The sequence below is a fragment of the Nerophis ophidion genome, linkage group LG02, assembly GCF_033978795.1.
Source record: "Nerophis ophidion isolate RoL-2023_Sa linkage group LG02, RoL_Noph_v1.0, whole genome shotgun sequence".
Classification (NCBI taxonomy): domain Eukaryota; kingdom Metazoa; phylum Chordata; class Actinopteri; order Syngnathiformes; family Syngnathidae; genus Nerophis; species Nerophis ophidion.
The window spans coordinates 21,640,289-21,656,311 of record NC_084612.1 but is presented as its reverse complement, the minus strand read 5'-3'; the positions used below and the strand labels follow the sequence as shown (position 1 = coordinate 21,656,311).

At 40.1% G+C, this 16,023-nt stretch overlaps 1 protein-coding gene across 5 annotated transcripts in view; it reads left to right on the top strand.

Moving 5' to 3' along the window:
• The window catches only part of ush2a (Usher syndrome 2A (autosomal recessive, mild)), a 400,820-nt gene that overhangs the window by 266,536 nt on the left and 118,261 nt on the right, over positions 1 to 16,023 (top strand). For all 5 annotated transcript variants that reach the window (XM_061879051.1, XM_061879076.1, XM_061879060.1 and 2 more), the window contains exons 54-62: positions 2,107 to 2,441; positions 3,097 to 3,252; positions 3,977 to 4,140; positions 5,464 to 5,673; positions 7,094 to 7,296; positions 7,369 to 7,481; positions 7,571 to 7,790; positions 8,261 to 8,429; positions 8,501 to 8,722. In XM_061879051.1, coding sequence (XP_061735035.1) covers positions 2,107 to 2,441; positions 3,097 to 3,252; positions 3,977 to 4,140; positions 5,464 to 5,673; positions 7,094 to 7,296; positions 7,369 to 7,481; positions 7,571 to 7,790; positions 8,261 to 8,429; positions 8,501 to 8,722 — 1,792 coding nt within the window. The remainder of the gene's footprint in view (positions 1 to 2,106; positions 2,442 to 3,096; positions 3,253 to 3,976; positions 4,141 to 5,463; positions 5,674 to 7,093; positions 7,297 to 7,368; positions 7,482 to 7,570; positions 7,791 to 8,260; positions 8,430 to 8,500; positions 8,723 to 16,023) is intronic.

Sequence of the window (16,023 nt, the reverse complement as noted above, 5' to 3'; positions counted from 1 at the left end):
AATCGTATAGAGTATTTATATGATATGGTTTCAAATAACATGAATTGGCCGCCATACTCGGAAGTAACTTCACTGGCGCTTAGTTTATGTTGAAAGGGCAAAATTGCATACTGTCAGCTAAAAAGCACTATCCCAATGCTTTCTTCTTTTGAATATAATAACAGTACGGTGCTCACACACACACACTCCTGTTCTCTGACTGCCAACATTATCATTTGACACTCTCTGGCTTAAATCCACATAAACATACACACACATACAGAGTACTGAGACTGTACTGGCCTTAGCCCCTGTGGTCTGTGTCAGCCGAGGGTCTCCGCTGTCTTCACCATCTCCAGATTACATCAGGCTATTCAATCTGTAAATGACTTCAAGCACACAAAGCACACCCTCCACGCACTTTGGGAAATGAGCTACCTAACTCAGCATGACCCTCTCCATATGCAGCTGCATGTGTGTGTTTTTGTGTGTGTGTGTGTCCTGTATCACCTCCCAGTGTCACTTGTTAAATATGTATCAAGGTTGCATGAGAAATAATTATTCCTGACATTCATTCATAATATTCTCATCAACTTTTGACCACCTAATCACCTACACTCATAAGTCTCAAGCCTCTCTGAACGGATGCCTTTTTGTACATGACAGTTTGTGTGCATAGTTGTGTGAGCGCCCACAATCTTACTTGCGCATTTTGCTGTTTGTATTTGAATAAATCAGAAAAACATGCAAGCAGGGATGTGCATTGTATGTACTCAAAACACATTTAAGATGCAGATGAGTTTGTGTGTTTTAACAGTTGCATGTGCCACTTGCCTTCATCCTTGCCCCTAAAATGCTGACAACATGAACAGCTTCCAAATCAGATGCAACGCTCGGCACCTGCAAGCTTTTGTTTTTGCATGTGGCAATTCCATTACCGGCCGCCTTTCATTATTTTAGCATGGCGTGTGTGTGTGTGTGTGTGTGTGTGTGTGTGTGTGTGTGTGTGTGTGTGTGTGTGTGTGTGTGTGCGTGTGCGTGTGCGTGTGCGTGCGTGCGTGTGTGCGCGGGTGCAGGTGCGTGCGCACTCCTCTTTTTTAAATGTGATGAAAAGAATCGTCTGCTCAAGTCAAAGTCAGGTTATCTCCCACAAGAGATTTGATTGCAGTTGCATGTGATGACACACGCACACTGGGATGCCACCCAAATGACAACACTTTGTAGGACTCCAGCAACATATCCTTGTCCACACTCTGATGAAGAGACTTCACACACACATACACACACACATAGTGTGCCATGACTTACTGTAGTTCAATCATCTAAAAGCTTTCTGTTGTTGTCAGCAACTCTGATAATTCAGCTAAACCTCTGGATTCTTAAATTTTGGAATTTCCCTATAGGACATAATAGAAATTGAAATAATGTATGCTAGAGTCAGACTGTTTCCATTATAAAACCTTAATTAGCCTCTTAAAAGTAACATTAAATATTCTTAAAGGTTATACAAGTGTAAAAAATATTGATTTGGATAAAACTTAAAAACTATTATATCTTTATTCAACTCAAACACTGCTGTTGCTAAGTTGCGCATCCATTTTTATGTTCTATAATAATCATCTTGCATCCTTCCGTGAGGACATCAAAAAGGTCAAAGAAAAAGCAAGAAACCTTTGTGGAGTTAATTGTTGTTAAAATTGTTATTGTTAAGAATTTAATACAAATGTATATTTGTTCATCTGTCCATGACAGTAATGTATAGTGACAGGAAGCACAATTAAACGCTCATCCGGAGAACAGCAGAAGATACTTCTCTAACTTGTGTATCCCCATGTTGCCATTCATACAACAGAATAAGTCATGGCACGCTTCTTGATGTGCTGTCAGATTTTTCTCTAATGTGTGCACTAGCGCAATATATGTTGAAAGACATGGCCCTGCTAATTGATCTGAACTACCGTACAATTTGGTGAAGTCACAAATAATTTACTATGGTGTTGTAAAATACTGAATATAATCACTGTGTATTGTCATATGTGAGCATTTAATAAGAATTATTTATCTTTATGTAACCTGTGCTTTTTAAAAGTACAACACTAGGTTCACAGTTTTACCATTCTGTTTCAGATTACATGGTCTCCACCTTTGATTCCCAATGGAGAGATCCAGGGTTACGAGCTCCGTCTCCCACAACCCCGCATCTTCCACAATGGCGGCAACAAATCTGATCTTTCTGTCAGGGTGACAGACTTGATTCCATTCACAAATTACAGCGTCACTGTTCTGGTGTGCTCCAAAGGAAGTGGATATGTTGGCGGATGCACAGAAAGTCTGCCTACTCCTACTACAACATTAGCCACAAGCCCCCAAGGCCTAGCTGCCCTGTCAGTGGTGGCCGTCAGTGAGTCCTTTCTTGCTGTCTCTTGGCAACCTCCAAGCAAGCCCAATGGACCTAACATTAGGTAAGCACAGAGACAAGTGATGCAAAATGTATTTTGTTTGAGTCAAACATACTTGGCCAAAAAATATAATTATAAATCTGATACCCCATGTGGCATATACTGTGTATAGTGTGATTTCCGTCACTTTTAAGTACTTTGAGCCACAGATAATTGACCTTTTACCATATGAATGTATCCATGCTCTACCTTTTATCTTTTGTCCGGCAACAAGTTTTTATATAAACGTCTGTTGTTTGTTACTGGCAATTAAAATGCATGAGCACATCTTGGTGTTCTGCACAGCTCAGCTCAGCGTGTTTGTCTAAGTGGGGTGGTTAAAAGGTGGCATTAAGCCCTTCTTTTCTGATTACAGCAGAAATTAGCATCACTGTGGGGAGAGGAAAACACAAACCCTGCAGAAAAATACAACAAGGGGAGGGAAAGGTGGGATGCATTGAACGTAAGCAAATAGAGAACATGAAACAGGCAGAAGAGGAGGAAATTAGTGATAAGGACTCTGAAAAGGACGCCAAAAATTATGTGCAAGTTTTATTGTGTGTATAGTCATTTAGATGTGTCTGTGCGCTCAAACGTGAACACAAAGCTGCACAAGTACCACATTTTTAAACACCCATATTCCGTATGTGTGTTTCTTTTATTCAAAATTCCCCTTTAGATATGAGTTGCTGCGACGTAAAACCCACCAGCCGCTGGCCGTCACCCCGGTCCCCATAGTAACAGCCCCATTCGCTAACCCTTCTGAAGATCTCCATCGCTGGCTCCATGTTTACTCCGGCACCAAATTGTTCTACCAAGATAAAGGCCTAAGCAGGTGAGATTACTGAAATGAGCTCTAGAACAAACCCTGGCGCCGCAGTCAGCCATGTGTGCAGAGCCGATCGGCGAGTTGCTGCTGATGCCGATCTTTTTAATACTGCTCAAAGATACATTAAGCAAATATTCCAAGAATTAAATTGTTTTTTACACAGCTTTCTCCCTAATCTCAGTTTGGCACTTGGTGGAAGGTGGTATTTTTTGAAAATCCCTCTTTGCTTCCGAAACCACTCCTGGTGTACTTTTTTACTTTAATTTGTCAAATGGTATATTGTACTTTTTAACCAGTCAGAACATATAATCAAGTTGGTTGTTTTACTGATGTTCAATACAGCACTAAATAAGTGTTGAAAAAAATCATTCACAATCTCTGAAACAGGGATATGCATAATAGTTATTGGTCGTTAGGAAGTCTATGTGTGATTGATTGTTGATTAAATAAAACATTTTTAAAAATTGCTACTTGTCTGCAAACAGCAGAGGCAATGTTGAATCAAAGACAATTAGTTTGCTGTCTTAAGAACTAAAATTACGTCTTCTCCTGTAAACCCCATTCTTCTGCTCAATAATAAACTTACATAGAAACAGTCATTGTGTTGTGCCTGTAGATTGCTGTTACAGCCTGTGATGTATTTACCAGCTTTATATTTCTCCTCTCATTGAGTAATTTATTAAGCTAGTATACATTATAATTATAGTTATTAATGCTATTGTCTCAACAGGTTCACCCACTACCAGTATCAGTTAGTGGTCCACAATGACGTGGGCTTTTCTGCAGGAGGAATCATCACAGCGGTCACAATGGCTGGGATTCCTCTCCATCCTCCATCACTGTTTGCTCACGCTGTCAATCACACAGCTGTTCATGCCAACTGGACACCACCTTGTAAGGCCACTCCTGACTTTGATTGCATTATTTTGTCTTGATTTAATGTTTTATTGCAGCCCTCTCTCTGAGCTGCCACCTAATTGTGGTAGGAAAGTTTGCATGCCCCAATGATCCTCAGAGCTGTGTTGTGTTGGCCCTGGTAAGACCGGTAAGACAAACAGATTCTAGGTGAAGAACCAAAGAAAAATCAGCTTGAAGACCCTTATGTTAATACAAAATCATGGACGGAGATTTTTCTCACCAAAACTCCCCCTTTAGAGCCAAGCCTGGAGTTGGGTCTCGATAGTGAGCGCCCGGTAGGACCCGACCAGACACAGCCTGAAGAGGCAATGTGGGTCTCCTCTTCAATGGGTTCACCACTCATGAGAGGGGCTTAATGGTCGGGCGCAATATCAATATTAGCGGCTCGGACATGGGAGGAATTCTGTTCTTTTATGGACAGAATTTCTAGGCGCAGTCAATTAGGGGATCCGCTTTGATGGCTGCAGAATTAGGCTGCTGCTTTTTGCAGATGATGTGGTCATGCTGGCTTCACCTGGTCATGATCCTCAACTCTAACTGAGTTGATTTGCAGCTGGGTGTAAAGTGACTGAGATGAGAATCATCACATTAAAGTCCGAGTCCATGGTTGTCGCTCAGAAAAGGGTAAAATGCCATCTCCGAGTTAGGGACAAGATCCTAATATAATTCACTTCACTTCACTTCACTTCACTTCACTTCACTTCACTTCACTTCACTTCACTACTCCAGGTAAAGGCATTGAAGTACTTGTTTACAAATACTTGATGTCTTGTTTACGAGTAAGGTAAGAGTGGATTGTGAGATCGACAGGCGGATCGGTGCAGTGATGCATACTCTGTATCGATCCTTTGTGGTAAAGAAGGAGCTGAGCCACAAGACAAAACTGTTCGTTTACCGGTCGATCTACAATCAAAACCTCTGCTATGGTCATGAGCTTTGGGTTGTGACATGGCCTAAAAATATCAAGATATTAATAAAAGGCCATATCCCTCAGCCCTAGATGGAGCCTACCTTATTACTGGAACCTAAGTGCTTTTTTGCATTTCTTTTTTATGCAAAAAATTGTTGATTTATATTTATAAATCAACAATTAAACGCCTCGTGGTTAACATTGAGGTTGTCTAAGATAATGCATTTCAGTTTGTTTGTAAGGCACACTTTCTGCACACCTGTTAAAGCATTGTTCTGGTCGGTCGGCCTAATGAAGTGTGAATTGTAAGAACTTAAGGCTGATCTCAAATAAAACTGATAATGATAGAATCTCATATCCTGACAACCCTGCTTTCTCTTCTTCCTCAGCTTTGCATGACCTGCAGGGCGAAGTAGAGTCATACTACCTTGCAGTCATCTCTGCCAACTCAAGACTGAACTTAGCTTTTCCTTCAGAAAACCTCTCAACAGTAGTGACTGACCTATGGCCCATGACCACCTACACATTGTCATTACACGTGTCTAATGGAGCACATAATACAACTAAGTCAATAGTTAACATCACCACCAAGGATGCAGGTATGTGAATTAAAGCCTGCTCATTGGTAATAAAAATGGCTGAAAAGCTTTTTGGAATTGCTAATTATTTGGCTGTGTGCATCTGTGTATGTGTTAGTTGTATTGTTTACACGTGCTAATGTGAGTGGCAATATGGTGTTGAGTGTGTAAATTCAATACACTTTTGCTAAGTGTCTGTGTTAATGTGCATTTCACTGTCTCGGCACTTCTCAGGAGATGTTAAATACATGTAGTGAGGCATGAAATCAATACAGAGTGTGCGTGCCAGGCAGATTTAAGGTGTTGTAAAAAAGCTTGTCGGCAACACACACAAACTACAGACAGAGCCAGACCGCTAACATGGTCGCTTACATGTCTTATGAACGCTATTACAAAAATGCTATTACATTTTGGGCTTTCTATCCAGGTCAGAGTTCATACATATAAAAATAACACAATCAATATATTTACTCACTGACCATCTCATTATGTGCATCTTTGTAGTTGTAGTGAGATGTGGAATACACTGAAAGCTGTTTTTTTTAATATGTTGACTGTCTTGCGTAGCCAAACAAGGAAATGTTGTTAACCACTCTCAATGATGCAGTAAAGACTGCCATATACATCCACAATAAATGAGATCCTGTTAAATAAATACCATTCTGGCCATGCCACCTAAAATGACCGTTATTATTTTATTTATTATTTCTATCTCAAATCTGAGCAGTGTACTAAAAAGTGCATTAAGAACATCAAAAAACCATTTGGTGTTAAAGGCAAAGCATGGATCGTTTAGCATAATTCAGTACCTTTGAGGTGATTTCATTATATTACAGCAATAAAACATCATACACACTCACTTCATTGGCCAAATATATTTGAACTAATGCAGCTCCATCCCACCAACCATCTTATCATTACCCACAATCTATTGTATTGAACTGTTAATGTCCTCCTGTTGCAATAAATGAAATGTTGCAGCAGGTTTGCTTTGAGATGACTTACTCAGCATTAGATGTGCCATTGCTACTTTCACACACTTAAAGCCACAAAATTGCTGGAGTTTCCTTTTCTTACAGAATTGTTTTAAGTCTGTCAATTTTCTTTAAAATCTTTGGGCTGACTGAACCCTAAACAATTCAGACTATCATAAATGAGGGAGGATTAGATATTTTGACAGATTACAGCACTCAGTAGACTTATATTTTCATAAGGTTAGCAAGCATGGCCTGACCAATCTCAAACTTAGAGCCATTATAGGGCATTCTGAAGTTCTGGTGGTGTGAATTTTGTGTAAAAGTTTTTAAGGGACCGTCGTCAAACCAGTGTGGCATTAGGATTGTGCATTGTCTTGACATTGGTCCTTCGTCCATGTCTTTATTACATGTGGCATGTGTGATGATAATTGCGTCCTGCAACTTTTTGACGTTTTTGTCGTCAGAGCCAGAAGGGATGTCGGCCCCAGAAGTAGTTCCAGTTAACAGCAGCACCGTCCGTGTGCTCTGGTCTCCTCCTCTACGAGCCAACGGAGCCATTACTGTTTACCAAGTTTTTGTTGATGGCCACCTCCGTGGCAGTGTGGACAACAGCTCTTGGTCTTACCTTCTGGGCAACTTGCTGCCTTTTACTGTTTACAACATACAGGTACAGACACTTATACATGAGACATCTTTCTGACCATACATAAAAAGTGTGTTAAAGTGCTATGTTTTTCAGGTGGAAGTGTGCACTGTGTATGCCTGTGTTCGGAGTAATATCACTCAAACAACTACTGTGGAGGACATACCTGCTGACATGGCATCACCGCTTGTACAAGTACTGAGTCCAAGGTGATATTTGTTGTGTTTTTGTAAGTGTGGTTTTAAGTAAACCTACACCTCATTGTCAATATCCCCGTTTATGTCATCTTATCTATCAGGGTTGTGAAAATAGACTGGTCCCCTCCAGGAAGACCAAGTGGAATCATGGTGGGCTACGAAGTCCTAAGACAGTCCTTGGAGATATGTGGCTCAAGATCAGCAGGTCCCATGCCCCCTGTGGGTAGAGATACCGGCGGCATAAAGTTCAGGTGCTCCTACCTGCAGTGTCCAGCTACTTATAGTGTGTGCGGGATGTCGTGTTTCCTCCCTAATGAGCAGGTGCATATGCTTTCTATACTTTTGCGTTTTCCTTAATGGTTTTCTTTGCTTTGTTATACATATAACTGTGGACATACATTGCGATCACTTATCCCTAAACAAAATGAGTACTCAGTATTTAGCAAGAACCTTCAATTCATTTTCTCCATTAAACACATATTTAAATGTAGGTTATCTATAAGGTAATGGATGGGAAAGTTGACAATTCTTAGCCAATGTCCTTCAAATTACATTTATGTTGGATCACCTGCTGCATCCGACGACAACACTTAATGTGCAGCACATGAACATATGTTCACATTTTGAGTTATTTTTTATGTGTGCATGTTCTATACCGGTAAGTAAAAATCAGGTGCTGACCTTCATCTTCACTGCTTTTTTCAAGAAGTTGTCCTCACTGCTAATGAGTGATATGATATTGATGTTGTGTCGGTAGTTGTTGATGCTTTATTTTCCAATGTTTTAACCAGGTTTGCTGCAATGAAATACTGCATAGTAAAATGCCACATCATTACTGTTGTGACGGACATTATCTGAGCTTCAATAATTCCTTCAGTCCAGTCTGCTGCAATGGCAAACTGTTGCCATCTCTTCCAGACCACCAGTGCTGTGGAGCATACTATGTTCAAGTCAAAACCAGTGAGTTTTCAGGAGGTTTTTTTTGTACTACGACTTTCCGGCATTCCCTTCATCTGACCTTGTGTTTGTAGATGAGTACTGCTGCCCCGATCACTCGCAGGGCCGAGTCTCAGTGGGGCAGGGGGACAGCTGCTGTGGAGGTGCGCCATACTCTACCAAAGGTGGCCAGCTGTGCTGCAGTGGGAGCCTCCAGGATGGCTACAGGGTCCAGTGTTGCGGAGGCCACGTTGTAGATGATGCACTGGTTTGCTGTGGCGATGCTGAGAAGGGACAAGTGCATACACACATTTCAGGTGAGAGTAATAAATACACATCATACAGAGGAAATATCCTAGTATGCAATTAAATTATTCTTGACTATATATTGGATTATGTTGTCAAAACATAGGCATCTGCAGGAGGTAGATGTCTCCATGTTGGTGCTGATCTACATTTAAAACTTCCAAAAAGCCATATTATTAACCTCCAAACAGCAGAGTCAAAAAATTAAAAAAGACTAAGAAGAAATAAGCATTGATGGGAAAGGTAGACACGTGGTGCAGAAACGTGGGGTCATTTCCCTTTTCTTTCCCCCTGTAGTGTCCCCAAGCACCAGTATACCACGGCACAGATGGGACTGTGTGTGTCTTTGTGCATATAGGTGAATGTGTGTGTCATTAGACATATTTGTCATGGCAGATGATGATGAAACACACTCTGGATGGCTCAGTTGAGGGCACTGCCAAGCACACAGCAGGACAAATAACTCACACATTCTCGCTCCCCTTCACAACACACACACACAAGCACTTTCATATACGTGCATATTACAAACACACACACACAGAGAGTCAGCAGGGTACGCTCGGCGGGGTTCATTTAGTGTTGAGTGCTGGGAATAGACACTTGGACTATTTTCATCACCTAAAACAATGGTTGAAATGGATAGGCCTATCGTTCACCATTTATTACGTTTGAATAGAGCCAAAATTCTTGCTTGTAATAAAACACACTTGCAGAGTCATTTTGCTCGTGAGAATTAATTTTGCACGCGTAGCTATTTTTTGCATTTGTGCAGCTTCTTTTTGTGCAAACAATGTGTCTTTCTCTACGACATTCCATTCTTTTGGCACTTAAAGGTGGGCATTAAATACACTGCCTAGAAACTCTCCTCTTTTCTGATTGGTCACTTTAAATGACTACTGTTTTCTAGTTAAAGCCAATACAAGACACAGTAAGGCAGGTCATCATGACGGGGAGATTTGTCACAGGATCCACATGTCAAAGGAAAAAGAGGTAAGTTGAGGAACAGACATACATTTTAATTGTTAATTTGTATTTATGTCTGTTCCTCAATTATGAAATGTTTTGCTGATTGGATGCTTAATTTTCACACAAATCCCTGCACCATAATGACCCACTTTACTCTGCCTAAAATTGACTCTAACTTGGAGACATTAGTGTTTAAAGTGACCAATCATTGGGTCCATGTGCGCAGAGAGAGGGCACGCGCGCAAAATGATTTTGTACTTGCGTAAAGTCTGCACATTTGCAAAATGAGTCTGCACGTACTCCGATTGTGCTTTTTATGCATGAGGATTTAGACACTGTACGGACGCCATAACCAGTAGCAGAACTAACAAATCAGAGTGGGTACGTGACCAGGCCCTTTTGACCCTGTGCTTTTCGAGCTTATGCTGCCAACCATGGTTTGCAAACCGCTCGAAACAGCAGCAAAAACTCAACCCAGCCGTTTGAGAGTACGCCACCGCTACACTTGGTGTCTTTTTTCCTTTTCCTTGCGATTTGCCGCTCCACTTTTATGTTAATATAAACTGCCACTCATTTTAACTTCGTAGTAAAAATGCTCACGTAGCTTGTATTCTGTTGACAAGTGACTGATGATTTTGATAGACGGTTGATGACAATTTTACCCCAAATACACTTGGAGACACTATCGTCGCTGCACTTATAAATTTGGACGTCGCAAACTGAAATGTGAGAGTGAAAATAAAGCCAGTCATACACCACAATATTTTATACAATTTTTTCCACCTAATAAACCACTAAAGTCAGTCTTGTAAAGTTTTTAGCAACCATGACTCATCCTGACTGGGGTAGTAACCTGTAAGCCTACATACTGTACGTCCACCTCATTTAATGGTAGTGTTTGGAATAAAACTGTTTGCATGTGCTGAGCTCCTAAGGGGCCCAAGCCGTGGGGGAGGCCCTCTCTTCTACCCCCGCCCCTAATAACCGTTAGCCTACAAACACGCAGACATAAAATTGTACAAATAATAATTGCACAGCTTCCTTTACTGCATGCCTGTTATAAAGTACTTTTTCAAACTCAACCATTCATCGTGGTATTGCAAAATAGATCCAATATTCACCTTCAAATTCAAAGGATATTTCAACTTGAAAACATTCTTTAACCTCTTTGCTAAATCTTCTAGCCTCATCTTGCCACCCTTTCTTCTTCCTCCTCCTCTCCCCTCTCTTCTCAGCCCTCTCCCTCTCCCTTTCTCTTCTCAGCCACTCATCAGTCATTAGCGTTAGCTTCCCCATTGAGAGCATATGGAATGATGGATCGCAGTGCTATCGGCGCTAGCAAGGCTAAGGGCCATTTGCCGGGTGCGCTGCAGTGTGGGGGAGCCCTGGGGCCATGCTTTGCAACCTCGACCCCACACGTCTGTTTGAAGACCCTCCCCACAACAACATGCTCCCTATTATTATGTGATAGTCTGCTTAACCTTGACACAAGTTACTCACAATACTTCCTTGCACTATGTTGGGGGTTGTGTCCCTTTAATAAGAGACACGTAATTGACGTGATACCTGTATGAAAGTAAATGTTGCACTGTTTTTAGTAAGGAGAGCACGGTGGGGTAGTGGTTAGCATGTTTGCTTAACAGTGAAGAGATCCAGCTTTGAATCTCCGTCACAACATGTGGAGTTTGCATGTCCTCTTTGTGCTTGTGTGTGTTCTTTCCGGCTTCATCTAGCATAGCAAAAAAGTGCGTGGACTGGATTTGTCTATGCTCTAAATGGCCCATAAGTGAAAATGCGTGTGAGAATGGTTGGTTGTCTACTAATATGTGCCCTGTGATTGACTGGCAAACAGTCCGGGGTTGCCCATAAAATGACTCTAACGAGGATAAACGGCCTAGAAGATGGATGTATTGATATTGTTAAGATAAACAAAACAGCGAGAATCAGGAAAGAGAACTCATTCAAACAAATAAAGTCTATGCCGTTCAATTCAAATCAATGCATTAAAAGAAGTCTGTAAGAGAACGAGATGAAGCAGATTAAAGGAGGAGTGAAGGGTATCCCATTGTGCCCAGCTGATAGACTAGGTTAGGCTGATGTGATTACGGGGTCCCTGAAGTGCGATCTATCACACATTACCGTCCACACTGTCAACAACCATACACACGCGCTGCGGGGGAACGCCAATGCCAGGAGACAGCCGTCTGGCAACAGATATGCTGTCTTGCATACACATGTGTGCACGTAGAGATACACACACGCACAATAACAATCATATTTATTTCAAACCAACACAAAGCCAGGATCCATGTGCATGCTTTTTAGAATCAATTGATATGGGACAAAAATGGTGTTTGTTGTTCAAATTCCGATTAAGTGTGTAGTCTGCATCACTGATGTCGGCCTCACTTTTAAAAGTTTATTCATAAAACATCCTCCTATGCACTGTATTATGAATGCAGAATTATTTTTGTTGCCACTTTGCAAAATAAGTTCAGGGAAACATTGGCCCAGTTTGCCTTGGCGGTCCCTCATGTCTTGCAACTTTTAAGCTTTTCATTTCACCTTTTTTTTTGCTCTCTTTACCTCAGAGTTTGCATGTAAGATATTGAGCTCAGATTAAGGTGAGATTAGATGGTGTTTAATGGGACGTGTGTGTGGTGTCTTTGGCCTCCCACTGCTCTCTGACTCCCGTCTTAAGTCCCAGAGCAGTGTGAGCTCCACTAATCATTTCCCCTTCACACTTGCGCGTTATATAGCATGTTCTTGTTTAACTCTTCCACTGGCCCATCAGTCCCCACCTTACCCCACTTCTCTGTGTACGTGTGCTAACCTAAATGGTCTCCCTGGTTCACTTTTCTTCTGGAGCTGATCTTCAAAAAAAATGTGAGCCTTTCTTTAACTCCTTCGCTGACTCCCTCCCTCTGTCCCAGCCCAGCAGGCCCCATCCAAACATTCAAGGACAAATCTGAATATCCCTTTTCACCGTTTAAGTGTTAAAAGCCTGGCGGTGGCAGGGTGTTATCTTAACGCGCCTTGCCGTGCCATCTTCAGAGCGCGTGATGAAAATGGCTGTGATGATGCTAAAAGAAAAAAAAAAAAGGAGGGGGAGAAAAAGTAATAATCAAATATGTTTTTCAAGGGCACAGTGACCATTTGCTGGGGGGGAAATTATCCTAGTAGTTAAGCTTGCTCAGTCTGAGCCGAGCGGAGTTGAGAGAGTGGATGCGTGTGTGTGTGTGTGTGTGTGTGTGTGTGTGTGTGTGTGTGTGTGTGTGTGTGTGTGTGTGTGTGTGTGTGTGTGTGTGTGTGTGTTTGCGCTCGTGCAAGTGTGACAGCCTTATTTGTCCCCCCCCCACTAGATGCAAGTATACTTTCCTCTGTGTTTAAGCTATTTTTGCTTATAACTGAATGACTTCACAATGTTTCATGCAAAAATAACAGAATATTTCAGTCTCTGTGTAAGTGTGTGTACGCGTGCGAGCAAGGATATGCACATCTGTGTGTGTGTGTGTGTGCTTGTGTGTGCATGTGTCAATATACACTGCCAAAATCTGCTATCAATGATGAGTAGCAAATGGCCAACAGTCGTAGATTCCAAACAGCAGCGTCTGGCTGATTTTTTTTAAGATAAAGTGCCCCATGAACACAGGGAGACATTTCTCTCTCTGTTAATATATTTACTGTATGATGATGAATTTGCTATTGCATAGAGTCTAATGATTGCCAAGAATAAATCCAGAGGTTTTCAGCAGTATACAGTTGAGGACAGTCAGCCAAGGGAGAATTATTTTTACCCCCAACGTTCTCCATTATATAACTGTTTTAAATAATAATAATAATTTAATGTGTTTGTTTTAATGAATAGCAAGAAGTATAAATAGATACATATTAGTTTGTATGTATTGTATTACATATTATCACACCCCCGCAACCCTGAGAGGGACAAGCGGTAGGAAATGGATAGATGGATGGGATTAACAGAATGTTTTACTTAGTTTGTTTGTTCAAATTATTTTAAGGTTTCAATTATTAATTATCTATATTATAACTCTGCAGGTATTATCTCTTCACCAATATACAAGTTATTTCCATAGATTTGCATTTTGAATTTGAATATCTTTATGCTTAAAGTAATTTCTTTATGTTAAGGAAAGTATTTTCCACTAACTATACATACATGTTAATTTGTTTTAGTTGTTATATTATGTATCACCATAATGTTTGACACCTATTTTAGTGCATTAATATTTTTGTTTGTATTTATTTAACATTTGTTAGGTATTCATTATTGTAAGTTATTATGAATCAAAAATTAATTGTGAATTAATACACCCATTATTTGCAGATTACCTTACAAATAATTTCCAAAAAATATACTGTACATACATACTGACTTGTTTTACATGACATAATTAGTACCACATTGTTTTTTCCCATTGAGGCATTCCACTTAATACCAATTCCTTATAATTCTCAGCATTATTATGCATCTAAACACACATATTTGGAAAATAATGTACATTATGGAACATATCTTCACCAGTCACCCGAATCCCTATTGATGTTGACATACAAAAAAAACATAAATACAATAGTTTTCAAATGGGAAATATGTTGACATGTACTGTGTGCATGTCCTTGTAGGCTCCTTTTATGTGTGCGTTTGTGTGTGCGCGTGTGTATGTGTGTGTGTGCACGTGTGTGTGTTGTGTAATTAAATCCAATTGTCATGTTGTATATACCGTGCATGCACCGTTCGTCAAATGGAAAAAAGTAACTTGTTTTGAATGGAGTAAAGATGTTTAAAAAGTAGACAATGAACAGGAAATGATGATCTATCCTGGCTGTATGACCTTTAAATGTATTTAGTGTATGTCAAAGTTTGGCTTTATATTCACTCTCCAAACCAAATCTATTTTAATGTATTCAGCTATTTAAAAGTACTTGATTTATTTAAAGTTGTAGAGTGGTTTTAGCCTCCTACAGAGGCCGGATAACCCTAATCCACGGCACACATTTTTATCAGTAGTTCATTGGCAGGGCTAAATATTGACTTATCATTAAGTGGAATGACTGAAACCCTAATAATAATTCACGTTGTCTAAGCACCTTGTGTTGATGCAGCGCTTCCGACGCTGTTAATGAATGTATGCAAATCCGACATAAATCTGAAGATTAGGGCCTGAGCGTTCCGCGATGCTGCAGAGAAAACAAGAGGTGTGTGATAAATCGTTGTCAATACAAATAGGCTACAAGTACACACGGCTTACAGTGAGGAAGAGAGAAAACACAGACTGTGTGTTTCTAAACCTGAGCACAAGTGTACTGCACTAGTGTAGCACACAGATAACACTTACTAAAGACTGGGATTGTACGTCTGTTGTTTGCATGATATGAAAACCTAAAGTTTTAGAAGTAGTTTGGTAAACAGACGATGCACAGATACTGAAAATAATGTAGCATATCCACAATTAAGATGTAATGAGTTTGATGATGAAAAAAGTTACCAACAGAAAGTTTTACGGTAGGAAAGTCATTTTAGGATATGCGTGACTGCACTTTTTAAAAATGTTAATGAATTTTTCATTCACAATCCCTATGTGAGACAAGCTCCCATATGGCTTTTTCTTTTGTTTATTCCAAATCATAAAAAAAGCTAGCAAGAAGTGGGTAATGAGATTTGATGTATTAGGCTTATAACGCCCTCTAAAAAACCTCCAACAACGTTTTATATACATGTTGTAAGTATGTATGTAATGAAGTAACAGGCACATTCATTGTAAAATGTAATATTTAGCATATGTTAGTCATTTTAAGCATTGTCGAAACTTTTTTGGGGATGCATCAATTTCACATTGCGCATCACAACAATCTTTACTGATCATTGCAGACTTCATGAAAGCCAACAGCGACTAATGTGAGATAATTGATGATCCAGAACCTTGTATTTTGAGCCTGAACATATGAAAAATGTTCTACAAGTTTTAGAAGCTGGGTGCTAAGCAGATCATGCTATAGTGAAACACTAAGCATCATGCAGCAGTATTGCTATTTGCTAAATAAGAAATACAAACAATTAACATAATAAAACAATCACTTAACCATGTCCACTCCTACTGGATGCCGACTCTTGGGATATTTAGATCTCTCTGCAATAACTTGTGTTTTCTTGTTCAAATGATGAATTCATCATAATCCTTATTCCTTAGGTAAAAAAATTTGTGAGCTAACTAACATATTGCCACGTGATGTCTTTGGGTTTAAGTTGAATTTCAAAGTTGACCAACTTCTCGGGTTATGGCCACAACCTTATACTATACAAGGGTGAGGCATGATTTAT